Raw genomic sequence first — 24096 nt, forward strand, 5'->3', positions numbered from 1 at the left:
TTTGCGTGGTGTGAAGCGGTATCCCAAAAAGGCAAATAGCCTTTTTGGGATACCGCTTCACAAATACAACAAACCGCTTTACAAATAGTAAATATACGCAATAAATTGTCATATATTGTTGCGTATTTATAACGTGTAATATGTTGCGTTGCAGGTTTCTCCGGAGAGTACATGGAGCCAGGCGAGTTTCCCGCGTGCGCGTGGGCCCGGCCGCGCGCCCAGTCCGCCGCCGCGCGCGCGCCCAGGTCAGAGCCCCCCCGCCTCGCCCCCGCCCCGCTCCCCGCCCGCCGCCGCGCCCCCCTCTAGCGGCTACCCGGACTTCGTGCTCGCCAAGCACTCGTCGAGCTTTAAGAAGTCGTCCGAGCGGCTCGAGTACGAGCTGTCGCAGAGCAACATGTACTCGGCGTGCGGGTCCACGCGCTCGAGCCGCTCGGGCGGCTCGCTGCTCGTGGAGGAGGACGGCGAGCGCGACCAGCCCGAGCCGGGCCGCGCGCGCATCACGTGGCGGCGCAGCGCCTCGTGCCGCAACCTGCGCGACTACAGCTTCGACGAGGCGGGCCGCGCCAAGCGCCGCCGCGACGCGCGCTCGCTGCTGGCCGACCTGGACGCGCTGTCGCGCCTGGACTCGCCCGTCACGCGCTACGACGAGGCCCGCACGCGCGCCTTCGTGTTCGGCGAGCGCGGCTCCGTCGAGTCCGCGCGCATGTTGCTAGGTCGTGCTTATTCCTCGTCGTTTCCAGGTGCGATCGGCGAGCCGCGCCTTGACGTGCCACCGTTCGCGCGTACCGGTTCGCAGGATGATTTATCGCATGATAGTTACGAAGTTATCGAGCGCTCCGACGACGAGTCGGAGACTCGCCGCTACGCGCGCATCCAGCCGGTCGGGCGGCGCAGCGTCGCGCACACGCGCTCGTGCTCGCTGGACTCGGGTAACGACCTGCCGTCCGACGACGACCGCTCGCTGTCGCACCTGTCGGAGAGCGACGACCACGAGGGCGCGGTGGACGAGGTGGTGGGCCGCTACCGCAGCGACACCGACATCCCGCTCGACCCCTTCCTGGCCGACGACCCGCGCGTGCTGCCGCGCGAGAAGCTCTCCGTGCGATCCGACGGGAACTTCTACAAGGAGATCAAACGCGCTCTCGGCTCGCGAACTTCTAGCCAGGAGTCTAAGAGCGACATTTATGACCCGAAATTATCCAAAAGTAGTGCAGAATCTAGTAAAAAATCGCGGGACAGCGTTTATCATACGGATAGCAAAAAGTCCCGGGAGACTTTAAAGAGTAAAAGCTCAGATAGGTCCGGGTCACGTACTTCTAGTCAGGATTCAAAGTCAGATTATTATGATTGTAAAAAGAATTTGTATGAACCAGACGAGATAAGCATACGGCGACGTAGTATTACTAGTATACAGAACGCTTACATTGATCCTTTCGAACCCATTTCACCTTCATCAAGTCCGGATTCCACGAAAGATTTCTTCGACACTCAGTCCACTTTTATCGGCATGGAAAAACCCGAATATCCAGAGAAGACCTTGTTTGATAAATCTCATGAAGATTTGATTGCTAACTTAGCGAATTCTCCCAATTATTATCATATATCCACCCCTTACTCGACTTTCCCAAGCAATAGTAAGCAAGTAAAGGAGCCCAGTCCCATGCACTCTGCGAGTTTACAGAATGTTGATCTCGAACTGTACTCCGGTCAGTTCTCGGACTCGAGCCCGACGAAGAAGATTGATGAGTTATCGACTACCGAGGACGAAGACATACATCCTCAAACAACGCACATTTGGCCCGAAAAAATAGTTGGTCTCGATACAGAGATTGACAGCAGTAGGGCTGCGAAAATACACAGCTATCAGCGTCGTCGCTCCTCCGAAACTGTATTTAGTTTCGATAAAGAGAAAATAGAATCTCTAACAAGATCAATCAGCAAAGAGAATACTACATCTCATCTAGTCAAAGAATCTTCTAACGAGTCGGATGTCAATGTGAGAGTGTTGCCGGCTATGGACAGTATTGAGTATGCTAAGAATAAAGCAAAACAAGCAGCTATTCAGTCCGGTACTGCGTCAATTCTCCAATCTGAGTTCGATAAGCGTGGTAAGGTCCACACGCATATCATACGAAAGGAGAATTTGAAGGAAGAGTTGATGGCTAAAACACACTTTGATGAGTATAATCCCAAACTTATTCTCGAGACGAGTTCAAGTAGTCGTTTAGCTGATACTACCGTTCCTTATACGCATCCTACTGTCGAACGCACTAAGAGTGATCCGAACAGTTTGGCGAACAGACCTCGTTTTAGCAGTGTAAACTCTCGCAGACATGTGTTAATGCATCAAAAGTCTATTGATCTAACACCAGCAGAGTCCAGTGACGAAGATTACATATTCCGTCAGATACCCAGTGCTCCACCTATTGCTACTAAGCGGTCTCACTTTGAATTGCCTTCGAGGTTACCTGATCATGTACGACCTCATTTCGACTTGCCAAAGAATTACTTTAAAGAGTTTGATGCATTCAAAGCTGGTTTTAAAGATAACAAGAAAATCGACGATGGTTACGACATTCCTTATGTGTTACATAAACGGCATGTAATGAATGGAACTGCTCCATCTCCGCATGATGATAATCACCAGCCTCCAGATATAATCATGCTTCCACCGCAAAACGGTCGCCATGTAGTCAGCGCCCACCCCAGATGCAAGTATCATGACCATCCCAAGTCTCCACGGTCGCCTAAATCGCCAAAGTCACCCAAGTCTCCTAAATCACCCAAGTCACCGAAATCACCGAAGTCTCCCAAGTCACCAAAATCTCCTCGCAACAGCGTACAAATCGAACATTCCTCTAAGTTCCTAGAAGTAGAAAGTCGTGACTTTTTGTTTACGCAAAACATCGACTTGTCCAAAGTAGACCCGGTGACTTTAGAGGTTGATAAAAGCGGGCAATTACAGCATCTGCCTAGTCCTAAACGAGATATCACTAAGAACTTAGATCCCATTCTACTAGAGACATTGAACTCGAAGCTAAGTCAGATAGAGAGTGACTCCGCAACGAGTTCTAAAACCGATAGTATACGGCAAGAACCGTTGTATCCTCATGATATAAAGTTTGCGATCAATGGTCGTAATGTGCAACAGCCACCGATATGCAAAGAACCAAAGCCACTAACTGCGGCTGAAAAATTACGAGCGGACATTAAGTCAAAGTCGGAAAAGCTGCCTCCGAAAAGAGGTCAGAAGGCTAGAGGAACTGGCAAGAAGGGACCCAGCAGTAAAATAAAAGGGAAGAGTAATAACAAGATAAGGATTACATCGTTCTCTTCAGATGATGAGAGTGTCGATTCTGATGATGTGTTCGGTACCACCGAAGCGGCTCCTAAGCTAGAGTTCTCGCCGCCACAGTCTCGAAAAGATCTGGAACCTATACTACAACTCGAATATGATAAGATTACGTCTGGGGCTTGGCATCGAGGTCAAACGATGAGCTCCACGGAGATCGAGGGCTCTCCACCTCAATGTAGAAAACTAGCCGAACTGGAAGCTAAATATAACCCTCAAGTCAATAAACTTGATAGCGTGAGTGGTACCGCCACAGAGTTACGTCGAATCTCTGAGAGGTCTATTTCCATTCCCAGTTCTGAAGATGACGTGGCTATTAAACTGCCTGATCTGAAACAAGTCAGCAAAGAAAGTTCTCCCTGGGAGTATAACGAGAATATTCCGTCGCCGATTCTTGAAAGTACTGAGTTTTTGAAATCGGATGACGAACATCTGGCGGATATGGAAATACAGAAAGTTACGGGTATACGCTCATCGTCTGAGGAGAAAGGCGATAAGAAGGATTTTACAAAACTTGATGTGAAGAAGTCGTTGCGGGATGAATTAATTTCACCAATGCTGCGCAAACCTGGTGGTACTCCGATATTATTTGCTCATGCGAGACTTAACCTTTCGGAAGGGTCAGTGTTCTCGCTACAGCGTCAGAAAGCTACCCAGGACTCGCCGACAGCCAGTCGAAGAGCCAAAAGCTTAGACACGCCTGTCATACAGTTACATAGACTACCGCCAATGAACGCGTTCTCCTCCAAAGATGATACAGTTGAGGATATTAACGAAGAAGGCGATATACTCGAAGAAAAACCTTTGCTTGACGAAAAAGGTAATAAAGCACCTGCTAAGAAGGACACTATAGATAAAATCGATGAGGTGGAGGAGGAACCACCTGTGGAACCCGAAGAAATGAAGTCGGTCGTCATAGACAACGAAGAATTACAATTGCTAGAAGACTTGGTTGAACAACGACGCCCTCGCTCGTTTAAACGTAGATATGATTTGACGAAATTGAAGTCACATGCTTCACGATCGCCACTCAGTAGGTCTCCGCTTTCCAGATCCCCACTATCCAAATCACCTTCAAGGTCGCCTACGTCATCGTTAAATTCACCTCGTGGGAGCATCCGTAAATTGTCTGACTTAAGCGAAGATCAAATTGTCCCAGATATTGAAAGAATCAAACGCAAAGAAAAGAAAAAATTGACGCTTAAAGCTAAACCTGAGGAAAAACAGAAGATAAGTAGTAAATTGAACAAGGGTGGCTCCCTAGATACGAATGCTACTAAAGTCAAAGCTCTCCAGACGCAAAAATCTCTGCCGTCGTCGTTGAAAGAGCGTCCAGACTTTTTGACTGTACCACCACTCGATATGGCTCGTGCTAAGAGTCAGGAGTTAGACCAAACCGCAAAGAAAATTGCTAAAGAAAAATCTAAGTCATTAGAAAAGATGGATGTGAAACGAGGAAGCAGTAAGGAGCGTACCAAGTCACAAGAAGACAGTGACACTGAAATAGCCAAACGTAAAGAAAAGCAACAAATGTTATTCGAAGCAGCTTTGAAACAAACTAAAACGTTAATCAGCCCAGTAAAGGACACACTGCCGCCGTTCCCACCGCCTGAAGACAAAATACTTGTCAAAACAGAAGGTGACAAGATAATCATTGAAACTAAAATAAATAGCAAAGCTGAAGACCATGTGTTCATAGCTAAATCTCCTAAAAAACTGGACAACAAACTAGGTGGCAAAATCAGCAGGAGTTTCGAAGATCAAAAGACTCCAAAAACACCGAGTAAAATGAATAAGAGCATGGATGATAAATCCAGTCAGTCGTTAGAAGATAAATTCGATGATCTCGCTGCTTTGCAAAAGTCACCGAAAACTTTATCTAAAAAGCAAGAAATCAAACAACAAATTGAAGGAAAGGTTGTATACCAAAAGATAAGCCCTGGAGCTAAATCAAAGAGCTTGGATAGAAAGGCGGATATCCACTTAGATGCTCAAGCAAAGTCGAAGAGTTTAGACAGAAACTACGTCACGCCTGCTTCAATGTTACCGGAGAACGAAAAGCATTTCAAACAAGAGGTAGTAAAGGTGGATGTACATCCCACGGTAGATGAAGAACCAGAAGTATTGCCGAAGGAGCCTGAAGTAAAGGACACAAAGGAAGTGTCGCCTTCCAACAGTTACAAGGAAAAAACTGAAGACGATTCGTCTATGGAATGGATGACGAGTTCCCAACATACGATAATCGAAAACGATACCCAGACTGTTATAATGGAGCGACGTAAAATTGATATCTATAACAAACAAAGGCAAAATGAACTGCAGGAAAGTAAGAGTAATCAAGACATTCATGAATTGTTGCACGAGCGCAGACCAGAAGTGACTCGGGTGACCAGCGAGGAGGAGTCTCTCACAGAAGTTAGCGACTTAAAGGTGTCTGATGAAAGCCATATGCTTGGAATTTGCTTGCCGTACATTGACGCTGATAGTTCTTCGGATCAGGATCAGAAAAAGCCTAGAATACCTCGAGGTAAGAGCGATGACTCTGGCTCCTGGGTTACTGTCGATTACGAAGAAACTACTCTAGACACTGAGCTACCGTTGTCAGACGGTAGTAGTAAGACCCGTAACAAGCGCACTCTCGATCCACAAGGAACGTTTGACGAGTCATCAGCAAGCTTGATGGAGTTCTTAAAACACGAGTCTATGTCACAAATAATGTCTGACAGTGAAACAGAACGTGGCTCAAAAGTATCTCGCGATCCTCCCAAGTCTATAGATTTATCACTGAAATGGAAAAACAAGAACAAAATTATCGTCACACCTCCCCAAGAGAACAGTCCAACAATCGAAAATATACCGTTTATTGATTCGAGTACTTCGAAGTCGAATAAATCGGAAGGCGAACATACCGGTAGCTCTGGAAGTGATAAGTCTCCAACTGAACCTAAACCAGACCAGAGAACGTTGTTGACAGCTAAATCTAGACGTAGCGAGTTATTGAAACTGAGCGCAGAACGTTCTCGAAGCTCAGAGTCAACGTCTTGGACTAGCATCGAGAAAGACGTTAGTCCTTCTAGCCACATTAAAGGCAGTTCTATTGATGACGAATCCAGTGTTAGTTGCTCGATTGCAAGACCTCTGGGTATATCGCAAGATATAGAAAAGCTCAATAAAAAGGACCGTGAATGTTTGGAAGAACTAAAACAGGCCATGGAATACGGAGAGGAACACTTGCTTTCACAACACACTATATCAAGTGATCACTCGAAATCCAATTCGAAATCACCTTCCCCTATACCTGAACTGACGCGTATTGAAAGTCCAAGGAGCCCGTCAAAGTATGGTACTAGAAAGTCTCCAACTCCGACGTTAGAGAAACAGGGTCAAGTAGACTCACAGAAAGCCCCCTCTGATTCTGATTCCAGTTCAGAGAGCATTGATAAAACAGTCGAACAGCTTTCCAGACCAAGTGTCAGGAAGAGTGCTTTAGACAAAATTGGCAAAGCTGTTATAGAAGAGTCCGAGTCCAGCCAATCGGCTGCTTCTAAAGCTTCTGATGCAGCTAAAGAACTTCAAAACACTGTTAAAAAGACCAAGATTGCAATTACGATATCTCAAGAAGACCAAAATACAACTATTGACTTTGATGATGATGGTAACGTGATAACGTCGTCGTTTGAAAGAGATTTGATGAAGAAACGGGCACTTAAAGATCACGACCAGAAGAGTTCTTCCAAGTCGAGTGTTGACACTACGACTACTACGACTACTTCTAAAGGGTCTTTAAGTGTTGATGATTCTTCATCCAGAAGGAAAGGTCGCCTTCTTGATGATCAAAAGAGTTCATCTAAGTCTAGTATGGACTCTCGCGGTTCTCTTAGTGTGGAATCTAGAGGGTCATTCGAAACCACAGAATCTACTTCTGGGTCTCTTGGAGAAGCTTATCGACGGGGTGAGGAACTAAAACCTACTTGGAGACCCTTCTTCGGCGCTTCGGGCAGTGAGAACAGTACAAGCATCGAAGAAGCCTGGATACCGCAAGATCATGAAGGGTACGAAAGTTTAGCGGCCAGTAAAGACGTGTTTGAATACAACAACCAAAGGTTACTCGATGATTTCCAAACGTTTTCTAAAAATCCTCCTTTGTCAGCAAATACATCTAAAGATTCCACCGATGCTGATTTTACTGATGACCTTAACGATTTCCCGGTCAATTTCTTATACCCAGCTACATCATCATCTAGTAATACCTCTGATGTTGTCATTGGATATGGTCAAACATTCGGTCGTACATTGTCGCGTATATCGGAACGCAGCACTGCGTCTGAAAAGACCAGTGCCGATGAAGACTCCACTAAGGCTTGTTCTCGTTCAGAAAGCATTAATGAAGAGTCACTGAACTCCAGTGACCACCAAGCTAGTCTTAGCTCTGATCCACCTAGTAACGCGAACGTCGCTTACATTTCAGACACGGACAGACGAACTTCCGCTGAAATGCCAGACATTCCAATTGATCAGACTAAGATAAGCGAAATGTATGAATCTAAAAGGGATGTTGAAAAAGCGAGCAAAGCTTTTGATGCACTTGAATCTAAGAGGAGTAATGGTAGTCCTTCCAAGCCAGGAGTACACACTCCGAAAGCACCATCTAAGCAATCTTCTGCCAGCGAAAGTCAGGAATCTGACGATTGGCCTCTGCCTGAATTGCCACCTCAAGCAGGTTCTAGACCATCTCATTTAGAAGAGATAGGTAGAAAGGAATCAAGCGACTTTGACCAATGGCCATCACTTCCTTCTAGTCTACTAGAGACCCCCATAATAGAAAAAGTGCATATCTACTACATGAGCAATGAACCTGAGCAACCCACAAAGGTGGTGTTACAGTCGGAAAGCTCAAAAGACCATTTGGCTGGTTCTGATGACGACAGCGACACTCTCAATAACGACGATGACTTAGAAAAAGATGTACCGGAATCGAAATCAGAAAAATCTAACGAACTGAGTGAGGACTCTCCTAAGGCCGCTAAAGTAATTCCGTATGATCAGTCTGGGTACATGGTGGAACCTTTGGAGAAACACGATGAATATACTTGTCACAAAAGTGTTGTACCAAACTACGACAAGTCTTGCCTGAGCGGTACTATCAGTAAGGCAACTTGTCTCATGGGCGATGTCGGGTCCTGTTGTTCTCGCGCTGAACATAAATCGTTTAGCATCAAGAACAATCTTGAAGATAAAGTCATTATAAGTCAGCCACAAAAATCTCCCACAAATCATAGTCCTATATTTGAGGATGATCATTTATATGCTGATGACGTTTTCGGTGGTGACAGTAAGTCTTTATCTCCGGATTTTGATAAAGGTTTCTCACAGTTAGGAACACAGAAATGCTCGTTTGGTTCCAATAATTCTGATACTTCTATCGATGATCTGCTATCGCAGACGAATGCAGAGGATACTGTTCGCGCTGTTGCTAAATTGAGTACTGGAAGTGCTGGCACCTGCAAAAGATGCAGTCACAGCAGCCACTCCGAAGAAGAAACTAGCTCTTTTGGCACTGATTTAGACGGTACAGTTAAAATCGGATTACCTCAAAAGAAATGTACTCACAGCTCGCACTCTGAAGATACTTCAATTTGCTTGAGTATATCTGAGTGGTCTACTGGCACTAACACGGTGCGCCAGTATGCAAATCTATCTGCTTCTGAAAGTATTTCTGGTGTCTCGGTACCTAAGAGTGACAAGTCCGACAAGGCTTCTAAAGTGTATTCGTCTTCGCACGGGAGTAAGAAAAGTGATCAAAAGCCAAAAATGAGTTCTCAAGCTGAGATGAGCTCTAAAAGCAGCAGTCTCGATAAGAGCTCTGAAAACATAAAGTATGATAAGCTTTGTAGCTCGGAGACAACTATATCTAGAAAGGGAATGGACAGCAGCTCTGGCACAAAGAGCGACAGCACTTTAACTTTAGCGCAGTCCATATCAGACTGGTCAGCAAGTACTAGCCACACACTCATAGCCACAGCCCGAGAAGATCAACTGGAGGCTGACAACACTAAGTCTGATGATACCATAGTAAAAGATCCAGTCAACATTGACGAGAAGCACGACACTGAGATCGTCATTACAACAGTAACTTCTCCTACAAAAGAGATTGAAGAAGCCAAAGAACCAGTACTTAGATTAACCGCTTCATATACTGGAAAAACAGATAAATCTTCGTCAATTAGTTATAGTGATAAATCTGATAAGTCAAGTTCTAGTTCTCTAAGCAGCCTACAAAAGCACGCGAATGGGGTGTTTCGATTTGACCAAAGATTGGAAGGTTTCCCACCCCTGAACGATGAAACTCATGAGCGCTATCCTAAGGCACCGCCGAAAAGTCTGAGCTACGAAGAACAAACGCATAGATACTCCAAACCGACAATGCGTTGTCAAAGTGAAGATAGTGGTTTCAAACCGTATTTTGTAAGTGAACAACCGGAGTTAGATATCGATATGCCTTCCCAACTTTACAGTCAGGAAGAAAAGCATAGTGAGCGCTACCAAAGCCAAGAATTTTCTAATATCATTCGTGAAGAAGGGACTAGCAGTAAATTTATTCGATCTGATTACAAGCCTCTAGCTAAGCACGCTAGTTACGACGACAAAACACTGTCCAAAAATCAAATAAAGGAGTACAAAACATCTCAGCAGTACCGTAGCAAGCCTAAGAGTTGGTCATTCCATGAACATTACCTGGCTTCTTCCGATTTACCAATGATTTCGGTCCCGGAAATACCTTCGGTACACAGAGAGTTCTCCGAGAAGAGGTCTGCTGAGAGGTCGGGCAAGACTCCTTTGTCTCGTTGCTCTCCTTATTACTCCAGCAGTCTGAGTTCAGAGTCTCCACCAATACAACCGTTGAAAGCGCCTGTCAAAAAGTCTCTCCTTGTTCGAAACATATCACTCAAAAGTCCTCCAAGTGGTAACGATACAGACAGCTCTTTAGACGTCATACGAGACCCACGAGAAAGAATGAAGACGTTTAGACGAAAGAAACAAGTTACGAGCGCACGCAAAAGACAGGAAAGAATTCAAGATGTGCTTGAGGAAGATTCGACAAAAAGCCAATACTCATCGGAAAATGAAATGCTTGGAGGCAAATATTTGGCAGTGGAGGAGTCTTTGCGGCGCATGGAAAGCTCGGAATGCTCCGACAGCTATTTGCCAGAAGTGGAATCAGGATCTTCCGAAATGTCGAAAGGAGATTCTAAACATTACGATATACAGGAAGCCAGTTATTCCGAGGACGAAGGGCAAGACGAGTATGCCAAGTATAAGAGTGCCAATTACGAGGCACAACAATTTCCCATCAATATAGCGCCAATGCAATTCCAAGGATTTGGTTCTTCCGCTGATGAAGATGAAATGGGGTTTCCACGGTTTGATAGACTAGGTCGTTTGCGCCATCCTTATCTCGACTCTCAAGAGCCGCCTTACGTATCGGAAGACAGTCCTCCGCGAGTTTCGTATTCGAACAAAAGTAGTCGTCAGTCTTCTTTAAAGAAGTCCAAATCATCGTCAAGTTATCGTCAACCTGAAGATCAATCCATGGGCGAACCATCTGGGCAGCACCAGCAAATTGTATTTTACGATGAACAAAGTGACAGAGACGACTCGGATGACTACGCTTACCCGATCGACACTATTAAACGAGCTCCGAAAGTGCCGAAATCTGGCAGCTACTTGTTTGAGCGCGGAGAGTCGGTCGCTTATTCCGATACAGAGCTGCCGCACGATAAAGATGAGTACGAGGAATACAGGGGTAGCCCTTACCCCGAGCATTACGAGGAAGTAGTGATGTTCCAAACGCAGGAATGTTACCCACAGTACGAGCACGATATGAATGAAAGTAGGGATGTTAATCAGGAGCAATACACTCGTGATCTTGACCAACGTTTCAGTCTGAATAATGTAGAGAGGTTCTATTCTAGTCACTACGTCGATTCTCAGGCTTCCAGCGATAGCCCTGAGCAAAAGTTCGATGTGTCTACACTGCCCCCGCCTCTTTGCTCTGATGATGAAAATGATTAACTTAGATGTAGTTGAAGTGCAATTTCATCATAATATTTAATTTGGTCGTTTTCGCCCCTCACATCTGACGGCTGTGCGATCACTATTCGGTATGCGAGCGCACTAGCTGGTCAGTATTTCTAAATTTGAATTCCAATTAATGCAATTATTGTTATATTAATATTGATATTAGGGTACTCATTATATTAAATATTTACATTGTCACTTTAAATATTTAGCAAAATAAATTAATAAGAATATCTAGTGCCAATTCCCGAATAGCGCGACCCTTTTGACTATCGTGTGTGTCCGCGGACTTATACCTATAGCTTGTTAAGTATTTAGGTGTAGTTATATGTGTATTGATTCAGATTATACATCTTCAGACATCTCCCTTATAATATACTGATCAATATAACGGTAACTCAAATATAAACTGTCCCTTATACTCGTTACTTTATAGTTTATTTAGACCCTAGAGCTAAAGCTTGGTGGAACTGCAATACAGGTATATTAAGAATGTAGTGCCAAATTCTTCTAGTCAAATATTTTAGTGTTTTCAACCTTTATAAAAGTTATATTCGTTGGTAAATATAATCCTGAACAAAATAGTATTATTGTAAAGGCTGTGATTTACTTTGTGTATTAAGATCCTAGATCTGAGTTGTTTGGTTTAGGCGTTTACTGCTCAAACGACAAAACATGTATTGGTTACATCGCACATGCACATTATTTATTGATATAAGTTTTTTTTAGAATTTATTATTATTTAATTCGTACATGACACTAGTTATTGACATCATGGGATCTGCATTCGTGCCAAATCTGCTCAATTTTTTCCAACACTTTATTATGATAATTTATTGTAACGTTTTTAAATAATGAATTTTAGAAATCTTAAATATGTTATAGTTGAAATAGATATGAGATACGTGTCGTGTGTGGATTATAGTGCTGTTCATTAATGATCATCGAAGTCGATTGATTTTCGTTTAATGTATTACTTCCTACACAAAATCCTTTGAAATAAGCAGAAATGCTGTGAGTTAGCATATGTATATTATGTTTAAAATGTTAGAATAGAGAGTAGATAAAGTAGATATATTTCATTTTGATCAAATCAAATAACCATTTTAACGCACTCCTAGTGCGGCATTAATATTTCCATGAAATTGGGATGGCCAAAATCTTTCTTTTGTTTTTGAAAAATTTTATTGTATAATGATGATGATTTATTTGTTGCTATTTAGTTGGTTAAAGCTTGATTTATTCTATATAGATTGAGATGGTATACATTACATCCGCGATGATATACAAATGCACTGACAATAGTGTGTCGATGAATTTATAGATGAACGTAATTGGGTTTATCATTATTTATAAACTCGAAAGATCTGTTAAGTTTCGTATTAAATATATAACTTAGTTATATTTTGAAATCGTATTACATTTTATGGGAAATATTGATAGAATTGTAAGGAAAGTCTTTTGAATTCATACGATTCTTAAAGATTAATTATATTATTTTCTTTATTCTGCTACAGTTGCTGCTAAAACGAAATCTGTGTATTTATCAATAAACATTGTTTCTATAATTCAACATTTTAGATAGGAATAAATTTATCGAACAAAATAGACGAATTGTATGTTTGTATAGATGTGACACGATTTTTTTTTCGGATTTTAGAAATAGATCGTGTAATGTGGAGTATGTATAATGAATGTTGGAATTAAGAATTATATTTAACCTGTGGTTTATTTTCTAAGTAGGACAGGTGTATATTTAAAGCCTAGCAACGGCGTTTGGTAGGTATATGTTTCTTTTTGTTTTGATAACTACCTTAAAAACAGTACAATTACGCACAACCTATTCGATTTCCCAAACGTTCACACAAATTCTGCATTAATTTCAGCTTAGTTTAATATTTGGGGATAAAAACCTATTCCTCTTTGCATTTAGTACAATATTTTAGGTTATTTTACTTTGATTTAAGTATACACCTGCATCGCATAACTGATTTCAAAGATCTCTGAATGTTGTTATTAAGCATCGGAAATTATGATAGAATTATCAACCTGTATTATTTGCATTTCCTATACACGTTACATTTAATACTTATATCGAGTATCCTTTACAGTGTTTATAAAATTTTTGTGATTTGCTGATATACAAGTAGCGATAATCCGATGAAAAATTAAAAGTTGTCTGAAAGATTGTCCATCAAAATGATGCATACTCCATTTTTGTAGGTACTTCAAAATGGTACAAAACAGTAAGTAAAAAAAAAACGACTGATTTATGTCAGTGTTACATTTATCTTTATTGTTGGTTAACATTCGATAATAATAGCATTTTAAACTGAGTTTTAGACACCAATAATAGTTTCCGTTTTAAGTACCTAAAGAAATTGAGTTTACGTGGCATATAGCCAGTAGTCTTCATGTGCATCAGCAAATCATCTATTCAAGTATAATCCTATAAACCCTGTGCTAAATAGTGTTCAATTATAATTGAATTAAAAAAAAAGATAAATGATTGTGTGTGCACGAAGCAATTTTAGACTACTAGCGTGTAAGAGGTCGCACAGACCTCCCTAGTTAGTGCAATAACTGTACGGTACGATATTAAAACAATCTTAGTAATTAAGTATTTCGACTTTTCGATTGAGAGTGTACAATCCGAATAGACTGTATTGTTACGATTTCATTGAATTGTTTATGTTTTGACGTCCACTTCAGACACGGTCGGAAACTTCATAGTTGATGAGATAGAAGTTTATTATCAGAATGTTTCGTAATTACGAATTAGACGCAATTAGTTTATGAAAGTATATAAAAAAACTTGATATCTCAATGGAGCCAGTTTGAAAATGTCATCTCCAGAGCCAAAAAACGTAATTTGTCATGGAATTGTGAGGATATCACACATCTATTAACAGGATAATCAACTTTAATAAGCCGACAGACTTCTACCGTTTTAAAGAAGTCGGTATACTTTGATAGGTCCATAAAGCAAATAGTTCTTACTACACTTATCCTCCTCCAACAAGATCAATCGTCCTTCATTGAAACCTTATATTTTGCTTGAAGGTTATTTTGCTCTAGATCCACATCATCTGAGTACTAACACCGCGTTTGAAGTGGACGTAATATTACGTTATATATACGTTACGTAATTTAAATATTGTTTCGATTATTGAAACGTTACTTCCTTTTTGAATTTATATGTGAGTGTTAGTGTACTGTGCCCCGCAATACACGGCACTGCCCCGTCTCGTTCGGGGATAGTTAAACAATAAATAAATAAAAATATATACGCGTTTTCAATGTTATGTTTTATAAGCTTTTTGTTTATACCTTTGTATGTAAGCCGCTGGGAATCATGTGAGTTTTATTATTATATAAATTGTTGTATTGTTTTCTCATTGATTTTTATTGACGGAAGCTTAAAGTGATTATAATTATCGATGCTTTAAATTGTCGTCAATGATGAATATTGTAGACCCAGTAGGAACTTTTTTTATTGTATTGTTATTCAGTTTTTTAGTATCTCCTTTTAACAGGATTAATATTTTTTTTGTTTGGTCTTTTACGTTTTTTATTTCAGGTTTTTATTTTCTTTACTTACAGATTTCCTTTTCTCCTGCATGTGTAATCCCCATAGACTTTATTTATTTTGAGAATGTTACAGAATATGATGTTTTATTGATTTTCATAGTACTTTTCCCTTAAAAAAATAAAGGTAATGCATCTTTGGTTCATTAAAGCTTTATCCTTTTTAGGTATAAACTTTTCAATTTATTTTAATTTACTTATAATGAACCAGTGACGTTGTACCTTTTTTATCTTTCACTTTATGTTTTCTATTCTTATATTAATTATTTTTCAAGCCCAATCAACATATATCTCAACTTTAACATTGTTCCTAACAGACGATACATCAGAGGAGGATAACACGGTATCGTCAGCCAGCCTGTGCATGTCACCGACGTCGGTGTGCGACCAGAGCAGCGCGGGACCCCCGATCTGCGCGTCCACGCCCCTCGTCGCCAAGATGACGAACGGACACGACACCCTCGATAATAAGACCAACGGAGATAATAATAATGATACGCTCAATGGGAATGTTAGTGGTGAGTACAGTTTCATATTTATTCTTCGAAATACACATTATACAATTGCAGGCGATTTGTAAAAGCAACGGAACGATGTCCAAAGTTATATTAACATGAAGAAAATAAAATGATGCAGATTTTCCGAATATGATAATGATTTCATGAGTTATTAGTATGGAACCTTAAGATTATGTTGTGTTAAGAAAGAAGTAGAATAAAGTAATTCTGACGAAATTCGGTTCAAAACAACTCGTCTTCAAAATTTCCTTTGCCCCAAGTAGTCAAGATAATAAAACGTCATGATGAATAAGCATTACTAAACAAGTGTAGTATAAATTTTTGTTCGTCACCGATATCTTGATCACATTTGATAAGAGTATTATTTACTTCACAGTAACTATAGTTTCGGAGTCAGTGAACAGTATGGACGTCCTGAGCGGCGGCGAGAGCGATGCCGGGGACACGCTCTCGAGGCGAAATAATAATAGGTAAGAATAAGCAAACGAAGATGTATATAGCAAGAATTTATACTAGAGACGCAGATCAAAACATGGTGAAAATAAAAGAAAGGTGCGCTTAAATATTTGATAAAGATATTTACTTGTATGTGCATTTTTTAACTATTGGCCTGTTTGTCTAGTAGTTAGTACTTGGTAGCCTTGACTGCTATACCGGAGGTCGTGGGTTCGATTTTACGCAGGAAAAATGTTTGTGTGATGAGCAAGATTGTTTGTTGGATGTAATTTATATATAATCCGTCCGCGTGTTTAGAAGAAATTGCGACTATAACTTGAGATTTAAACTATCCTATCTCTCAAGTTGGATCGAACTGCACATGGTGTGCGAATTTTATTATAATCGGTTAAGTGGTTTAGGAGTCCATTGACGACAAACATTGTGACACGAGATTTATATATATTAAGATGTATGTATTTAGAAACATTTAAGTATGTCTATCAGTTGTCTAATACTCATAAAACAAGTTTTACTTAGTGTGAGACTAGATGGCGTTGTATGAGAGTTGAGGATTATAATATGTTATATTATTTGTAATAAATTCGTAAACAATGTTACAAACGAAACAATATCACACATTTTACGATAATGCTTCATTTTTACGATTACGACTATTTAATTTCGATTCAATAAAAATACATTTTCCTATAAACGATATTACTCTATTGTATTGTATTCAAAGATGATAAGAGCGTGTGTTGTCGGCAGTATATCGTCCGGTCTGCTGGGCACGCTGCGCGAGGTCTCCGACGCTCCTCGGAAGCGGAACATGGATATCACGTACTTTGTGGCGAAGGAGCTGCTGATGACGGAGCGCACCTACAAGCGAGACCTGGAGCTTGTCACAGTGGTGAGATGTATAAAACTGTTGACATAGGGATTAGTTGAGAATAGAATTTATCTTTGGTTAAACTTACCAGGTTCTTTGAATTAGTTTCATGCCGTTCGTTTGAATGTAATAGCAAGTTTTTTTTGTCATCATCGTCATCATGATCAGCCCATATTCGTCCACTGCTGCACGTAGGCCTCCCCAATTGCACGCTATCGAGATCTATCATCGGCTACTCGCATCCAGTTCCTGTTTTTTTATTGTGAAAAAGTGTAATGTCTTTTGTCAATACTAAGTATTACTAAGTTGTCTATATTGATACCGGTATAGTCAATCATATAGTAATATTATTATACCATTTATGAGATTATAATTTACAGTCGAGTGATATAGTTAAACCTGCGCTCAATTTCAGATATTTCTGTGATATCCTTTTTTTGATCTTCTTACACTGGATATGACTAAAGAAGCTGTAAAAGTAGACTTTATGAGACGATGTTAACAAAATCTCCTTGTACGTATAGAAATGGAGCAGCAGTGTGTCGGAGCTGGCGCAGGGCGGCGCGGAGGCGGGCGCGGCGCTCGCGCGCGCCTGCCTCGCGCTCGAGCCGCTGGCGCTGCGCAACGGGAAGCTGCTGGCCAGGCTCGACCGCCTGCTCGCCAACACCAACACTAACAGGAGCGACGGCAATGGTAAGCTGTAGCTTTATTTGTACTTTTTAGAACTGTTATTTGTATTTTAAAATGTTTAGATTTATTTACTCAAAACGGAAAATCAAGACCCAACGTATCCGTCACAAGACTATATCTCAAAAATCGCGATAGCTGGAGAGTTTAGATTTTCACTATCTGTACTTGGAATATTAATTTTTGCCTTTTTTCGCAGATACTGAAGAACCTGAGTACAAGAAAATCGCGGATGTTCTGTACGAACATTTATCGAGTACAATTGATGTAAGTTTGTTTTGGTATTGGAAAATTGATATTTTTTGCATTAAATCGTTTTCTATTAGTAATATATTGTTTGTATCCCCTGTAGGCGTACAGCTGGTACTGCACGCGCGCGGGCTCGCTGGTGGGCGTGGTGGAGAGCGTGCGGCGGCGCGGGCTGGCGGCGGGGCGCGCGGCCGCCCGCTTCGACGCGCGCGCGCCGCTGCCGCTCGCCGCGCTGCTGCTGCGCCCGCTGCATCGCGCGCTGCATCTGGAGAGGCTCGCCACGGGTATGGTACTGCTTGTGTTGAGGGCGGCGGGGGCGGCCCGCTGGGGGCGTGGTGGAGAGCGTGCGGCGGCGCGGGCTGGCGGCGGGGCGCGCGGCCGCCCGCTTCGACGCGCGCGCGCCGCTGCCGCTCGCCGCGCTGCTGCTGCGCCCGCTGCATCGCGCGCTGCATCTGGAGAGGCTCGCCACGGGTATGGTACTGCTTGTGTTGAGGGCGGCGGGGGCGGCCCGCTGGGGGCGTGGTGGAGACTTTAACATTGCTAGCAATCGGAAAACCCCGTGGTATATTCGATTCAAGTCCAATCAATATTTCTTAATGCCGCTGTCGCTCATGATAACCGTAAGCGGCAGACTTCGGTTGGGTCCAAACCTCGTAAATACAAAGTAACATATTTTTATGAAGTGACCAGGAGCACTTCATATCGAAAACTAGTACGAACACATGTTACGATTTGAATACTGTCAACTATTAAGATTATTGAGATTGAAAAATATTCGCAAAACTTATTCTAATGCATTTTGAACAGAGCTCTTCAACGCGACGGAGAGCGAATCGGCAGCCGCGGCGCTGGAGCTCGCCAGCAAAGTCGCCGCGGAAGCGCGCGAACAACTGCAGCATGGGGAGAACCACGCCGCTCTGTGTCAACTGCAGAGAGATATCACTGGTGAGGAAAAGTTACCGACAAAAGATCTTAAAGCAAAAATTTATAGAAGATCCACAAATAACACCCTTAGAGAAAGCATTTTTGAATAATGCAAACGTTTGTTCCATGCGGGATTTTGCAGCATATTTGAGCCTTTAATTTTATTTTTTCTTGCTAGATCATGCAACTTATCAATATCTATTCTTATTTTGTTATGCAGGTTATGATAAGATACTGGTTGCTGAGAGGGAGTTCATAAGGATGGGATGTGTATACAAACATTCATCGAGAGGACTCCAACAAAGGATGTTGTTCTTGGTACTTATTCATTATTTTTGTATTTTTGTGCAACGATTCATCTACACGACATTGACACTCAAAAAAGATCGCAATTTTATCTTAACATTTTAATCCGAAAATAATAATAAAAAAACGAAAACGATAGAAAATTCTGCATTTTTATAACATATATTTTTGTTATAGAAATGAAAGTTTTATTTACTAATTTTATTTTCCAGTTTAGTGACGTGTTAGTTATTACGTCGAAGTCTGGGACAACGCAGTTCCGCGCTCACTCGGCGTTGCCGCTTCACGCGCTACAGCTCAAGACCTCCGAGCTGCCACACTCGTTTACATTGACTGGTAAGAAAGGGAAGAGAATAAAAATGCTTGTGCAATACTAGCCTATTTAGTTAATAAAACTCCCCACGGTAAGTGCCTGTTGAATTTTTATGCATATACCGAGCAAATGCGAGCTATGTTCTAGTTTAGGTTTATTTGGTAAGAGTCTGAAACTGCCCAGGAGTCCATGACTCAAGAAACTAAGTCAAATAAAAAGAGGGGCGCAATTCAGTCCCAACTCAATACAAAAAAAAAAATATGTTATTTTCGTTTTGTAAAGTCAAGAAGAATTTTGTGATTATAAAATGCCTAAAAATATAAATATGTTCGTAAACAGGTGAAGACATCAACCTACTAATGAGCGCGCCGAACGACGTGGAATACTTGGGATGGTATAACGCGCTACAGAACACGATAGAGAACGCTCGAGACAAGTACACCGATGTCGACACCGAACTGACGCCATATGAAGCCGAGACCGGTATGTAAAATAGACAGTGTTGTTGAACAATTAAGTTTTTAATCATGGTGTTTGGTTTGTATTAACTACATTTTCGATATAGCTGAAACACAGGGCTTGACTGCTTGTGCGGATGTTAAATATTGTATTGACATTACCCATTTAAATATTTTTAAGTAATACACGTTTTTTCTTCTGTAGTATTAAAAAATACATCCTACAATTACTGTTTAATTCTGTAAAAAAATGTCTAGATGTATGTGTACGAGATAAGAGTGTTAATTAGTAACGTATTGTACTAGCGCCCGCTCCGGAGGCCCCGCAGTCGGGCGGCGGGCTGGCGCACGTGTGCTGGCACCGCGTGACCTCGCTCGACACGCAGCATCTGCATCTGGCCATGCGGGTGAGATATACTCTTTTAAATATTTATTTAAAACCCTACAAATAATGCACGGCGGCCCTTGGCGTTGCCGAACAAGTACCCAATTTAATCTTTCTTGCCCAGAGGGCTATATTCACCTGACTTTAATATGGGGGAGATTCTCAATTCGACTGTATTTTAATTCATATATTTTTAATCAAAGCACTTATTGTTTGACTTTCTGAATATTTTTAGGTTTAATGAGAAGCACCTCTCATTTGGTCCCATAGAAACTAAAGTTGGCCCAATTTGCATTTTCGGACGTTTTTATTTTGTGTTCAATGTAGATAGAAAATTTGTTGTAACATTACTTCCTACTCTAGATATATGCGAAATGTCGACTCCAGCGGAATTAAAAAATTACAGGACATGTAAAAGTGATGATGTACCCTACTAACAGAAATAGTGATTTAATTTTTATGTTCTTAAATTTCAGACGCAGCTATCTGGCTATCTATTACGGAAGTTCAAGAAGTCTCCGGGCTGGCAGAAGCTGTGGGTTGTGTTCGCGGTGTCCACGCTGTTCTTCTACAAGAGCTGGCAGGATGAGACACCGCTAGCTTCCCTGCCTCTACTAGGGTATGTTCAACATCCTTTAAAGATTTATGAGCTTTATGCCGTCAGTATTACCCGTGACACAGCAAAAAAATTATAACATTTTTAGTAATAGACATAATTATAATTACTTCAATAATAATTATACTGTCAAGTAAATGTTCAACAGCTGTGTGTTTGCCTAAGTTTCGTTTCTTTTCTTTCCTAAATTTGAGAAATAATAAATCGCCACAATTTTCACGATTGTTACTGCCGCTTGCTTCCTTGCAGATTACTTGTACTTACATTTTCTCCAATTTAAGTATTTCTGTAATCTATTACGACGTTACAGTACCCGTACCCTGCCAACAGTTGTTAACAAACACTATTCGTGTGCAGGTACAGTGTGGGCGCGCCGACGTCAGAAGACGGCATCGACAAGGACTTCGTGTTCAAGCTGCAGTTCAAGAACCACGTGTACTTCTTCAGAGCGGACAGCTACTACACTTTCAACAGGTACGTAACTTTACATGAACATTTTAACTAGAATGTATTAAGAATGATAAATAATGAGAATATTTCTTAACTTTTACACAATGCCCTCTGGTCTCGAACTCAGCAAAGCTTATATTATGAGTACTAGATAACTGAACTTAAAAAATAAATAAAATATTATTAAAATACTATGAAAATAAAATAAAGGTCTTTACAAATGTTAGGCATTTTGTGCTATCTACTTCTATAAAGATGTGAAAAAGTCTATTGCAATGTTTTTCTTACTTTTTAGGTGGACGGAAGTGTTACAAACAGCGACCATGCAGCCCGAACACCATTGATAACAAAATCAGTTAATAGTTAATTATACCCATAAATTGAGTGAAATCTATTTGGAATGGTGCCATAGCATTGTGCCCCATATATATTTTTGTAATGATTTACAAATACGATGTGAGTCTTGCCTGTATTTATTGTGTGAGAAGAATATCGCTATGTTAGAGAAAGACTGAACGAATGTTATTCTAAATTGTATAAATATCGAGAGGAAAAAACAGATTGAATCTTTAAATGTGTATAATCAAGATTTCATCTGGTATTGTCATAATATCGAGTGTCAGATGTGGACACAAACATTGTTTAATACTCCGCTTCTGCGGATTGTATATTTAGCATTTTACATATAAATGTTTATTCTTTGAAGTATATTCGGTATGTAAAAAAGCGATCAAAATTCAAAATCATCAAGAAAGTTTCCGACTATTAAGGCTTATTGTTGAACTATCAAAAGGTTAAACGTTATTTGCATGTCTAAGTAAATAATAATTAGATACCAACGAAACAAATAACAACACCGCAATTTACCACATTTTGTGCTAAAACAATCCCACGACTGTGCCTTTCTCACAAATGTATATATTCACTGAGACCCTATTTTAATATAATATATTGATATTTATGTAAGTTGTGATACATTTTATGAGTTATAAGTGTCACACATTAGTAACTAAGTGTTGTGAACAGGTATCCTTTACGAAAGGGATCGCTTGATATTCATAGATATTACAGTACAGTATAATTATATACTCAATGTCGTATAGGAGACGAATTATATCACGAGACGGTTTCATAAAAGACATGTAATTCTATGTTATTTTCAACACCAGCCTTACTTATTTCCATTAGTCCTATAATCGATAAGGACCGACATTGACAGACATTTTAATGGCTCCATCTTTATACCCCGGCCAAAATATAGTTGATTATTAACAGTACAGTGTAGTCATAAGCAAAAGCAATGTTTTATTTTAATTTATTATACAAATTATAGGCTTATAGGCCGTACAAGGCATAGTAGACCCAACAAGCTTAGATAAAGATTGCGAATGAAGATTTTAATACATTATTATTATTCAATAAAATCATTTCCAAAATGTTTGTCGGCTGTGTAGAATAGACTTTTATAAGATATTAACGAAATCACTTTATTAAGGTCAGGTATTGACGATAAGCAATAAAACATCACAGGTATAATAAATATAGTTGATATAAGATTTATGTGCGTATTTTATAAAGATTTATTTTTATAAGCGCGCTTGATGGCTCATCAAACGTGGAAATGGTACAAACGAAGGAATGAAAACGAATGGAACGTACGATTGAACGAAGGATGACCGACTGAACGGTATAGATATATGTATTTAATGATGCGTGACTGATGCTGCTGATGAATGTAATGTTCAGATATTTTCTCCCATTTTCATAGAATCGTTTATTTATGTCTTTTGATATAATATTATTTGTCCGTAACTGCGTCGCTAAATTATGTAGAATTTATTTTTCGAGTGCTAATATGTGTGAAATTTCCAAAGCTTATTATTTATAGATTTATTTATTTTCAATACTAGCAATATTTTTTGATATTAAGTAAAACTGTTTGATAACAAATACTACGCTGAAAACTTGCAAAAGTGATTGTAACAGATAATTAATTGGATAATATTGTTAAAGTTAAAATGAATAAAATGTTATTTAAAATAAACACGACTGTCATCCAAGATTGTGTAAACAGAAATAAAAGAGAATGTTCAAATTCTTTCGACGTTTTATTCCATAGAGTCCATTCTAAAATAGTTTTGTTCGAAAGTTACTTACATTTATATTGGCTTTGGCAACACCGAAGTTTAAACAATTAATGGATCTAATTTTATAATATAATGTAAAATGTCAGATCTTAAATATTAAATACATTATAGAAATGTCTAATTAGGTTTTGTATACTTTATTAAAAATGCTTTTTGAGATCATAGATAATCTTTGGCATTGTCTGTTCTACTGTAAAGGTGGCACATTCAATTCCCTACGCTTATTACAATTAAATTAATCTGCTGCCCGAACCTTATGACTATAAGTACTAGATATAGCAACCAGTCAGAACTGATTAACTCTATCGCCTTGCAGAAGGACCTCTGATTTATTTCCTGCCTCGATCACTTTTGACATCGACAAGTTCTCTGATTCACGATACATGATAAACGATCACTTTGATATCACACACGATATTTCTCGCATCGGTTTTACAATTCATGTTTTAATGTAAGTTTAGCTCACAATTATCTACACTACTTATTATTATTTCAGTTGCCGGAAATTACTTTATTCCCACGTTTTACTTGTTTGACCTTCCGCGTTCCGGTTGGATTTTTGCAACTCAATTTTGAGGCACTTCCCGATAAGCTAACAGGCTGAAATTTAAAAACGTGGGTTTTCTTAATCGAATTACTTTTCTATTATTCTTGTTCTCATAGTTATCCTCTGCAAGGCGTTCAATTTCTCTATCTT

General features: G+C 40.3%; 2 protein-coding genes across 2 annotated transcripts in view; both read left to right on the forward strand.

Annotated features, from left to right (window-relative positions):
• Positions 1-15089, forward strand: part of LOC113493044 — a 50834-nt gene extending 35745 nt beyond the window's left edge. Inside the window, exon 14 of the mRNA XM_026870826.1 lies at positions 155-15089. Within this exon, the coding sequence (XP_026726627.1) occupies positions 155-11425 (11271 nt within the window). The 3' untranslated portion in view covers positions 11426-15089. The remainder of the gene's footprint in view (positions 1-154) is intronic.
• Positions 13665-23350, forward strand: LOC113493045 (FERM, ARHGEF and pleckstrin domain-containing protein 1-like). The gene is made up of 16 exons (XM_026870827.1): positions 13665-13677; positions 15337-15537; positions 15914-16007; positions 16744-16885; positions 17389-17557; positions 17751-17818; positions 17904-18054; positions 18107-18271; positions 18608-18745; positions 18945-19042; positions 19243-19366; positions 19683-19826; positions 20108-20208; positions 20663-20805; positions 21160-21276; positions 21548-23350. The coding sequence occupies exons 1-16, from the start codon at positions 13665-13667 to the stop codon at positions 21594-21596; spliced, it is 1917 nt and encodes a 638-aa protein (XP_026726628.1). The 3' UTR covers positions 21597-23350.
• Positions 23351-24096: the final 746 nt, after the last annotated feature.

This window comes from Trichoplusia ni, chromosome 4 (assembly GCF_003590095.1).
Source record: "Trichoplusia ni isolate ovarian cell line Hi5 chromosome 4, tn1, whole genome shotgun sequence".
In the NCBI taxonomy this organism is placed as follows: domain Eukaryota; kingdom Metazoa; phylum Arthropoda; class Insecta; order Lepidoptera; family Noctuidae; genus Trichoplusia; species Trichoplusia ni.

Excerpts from the sequence above, each read along its gene's own strand:
- LOC113493045 (XM_026870827.1), top strand. Across the intron at positions 16,008-16,743 it reads TCGAGGCGAAATAATAATAG|TATATCGTCCGGTCTGCTGG; the intron begins GTAAGAATAAGC and ends TGTTGTCGGCAG. Across the intron at positions 18,272-18,607 it reads TCTGGAGAGGCTCGCCACGG|AGCTCTTCAACGCGACGGAG; the intron begins GTATGGTACTGC and ends CATTTTGAACAG.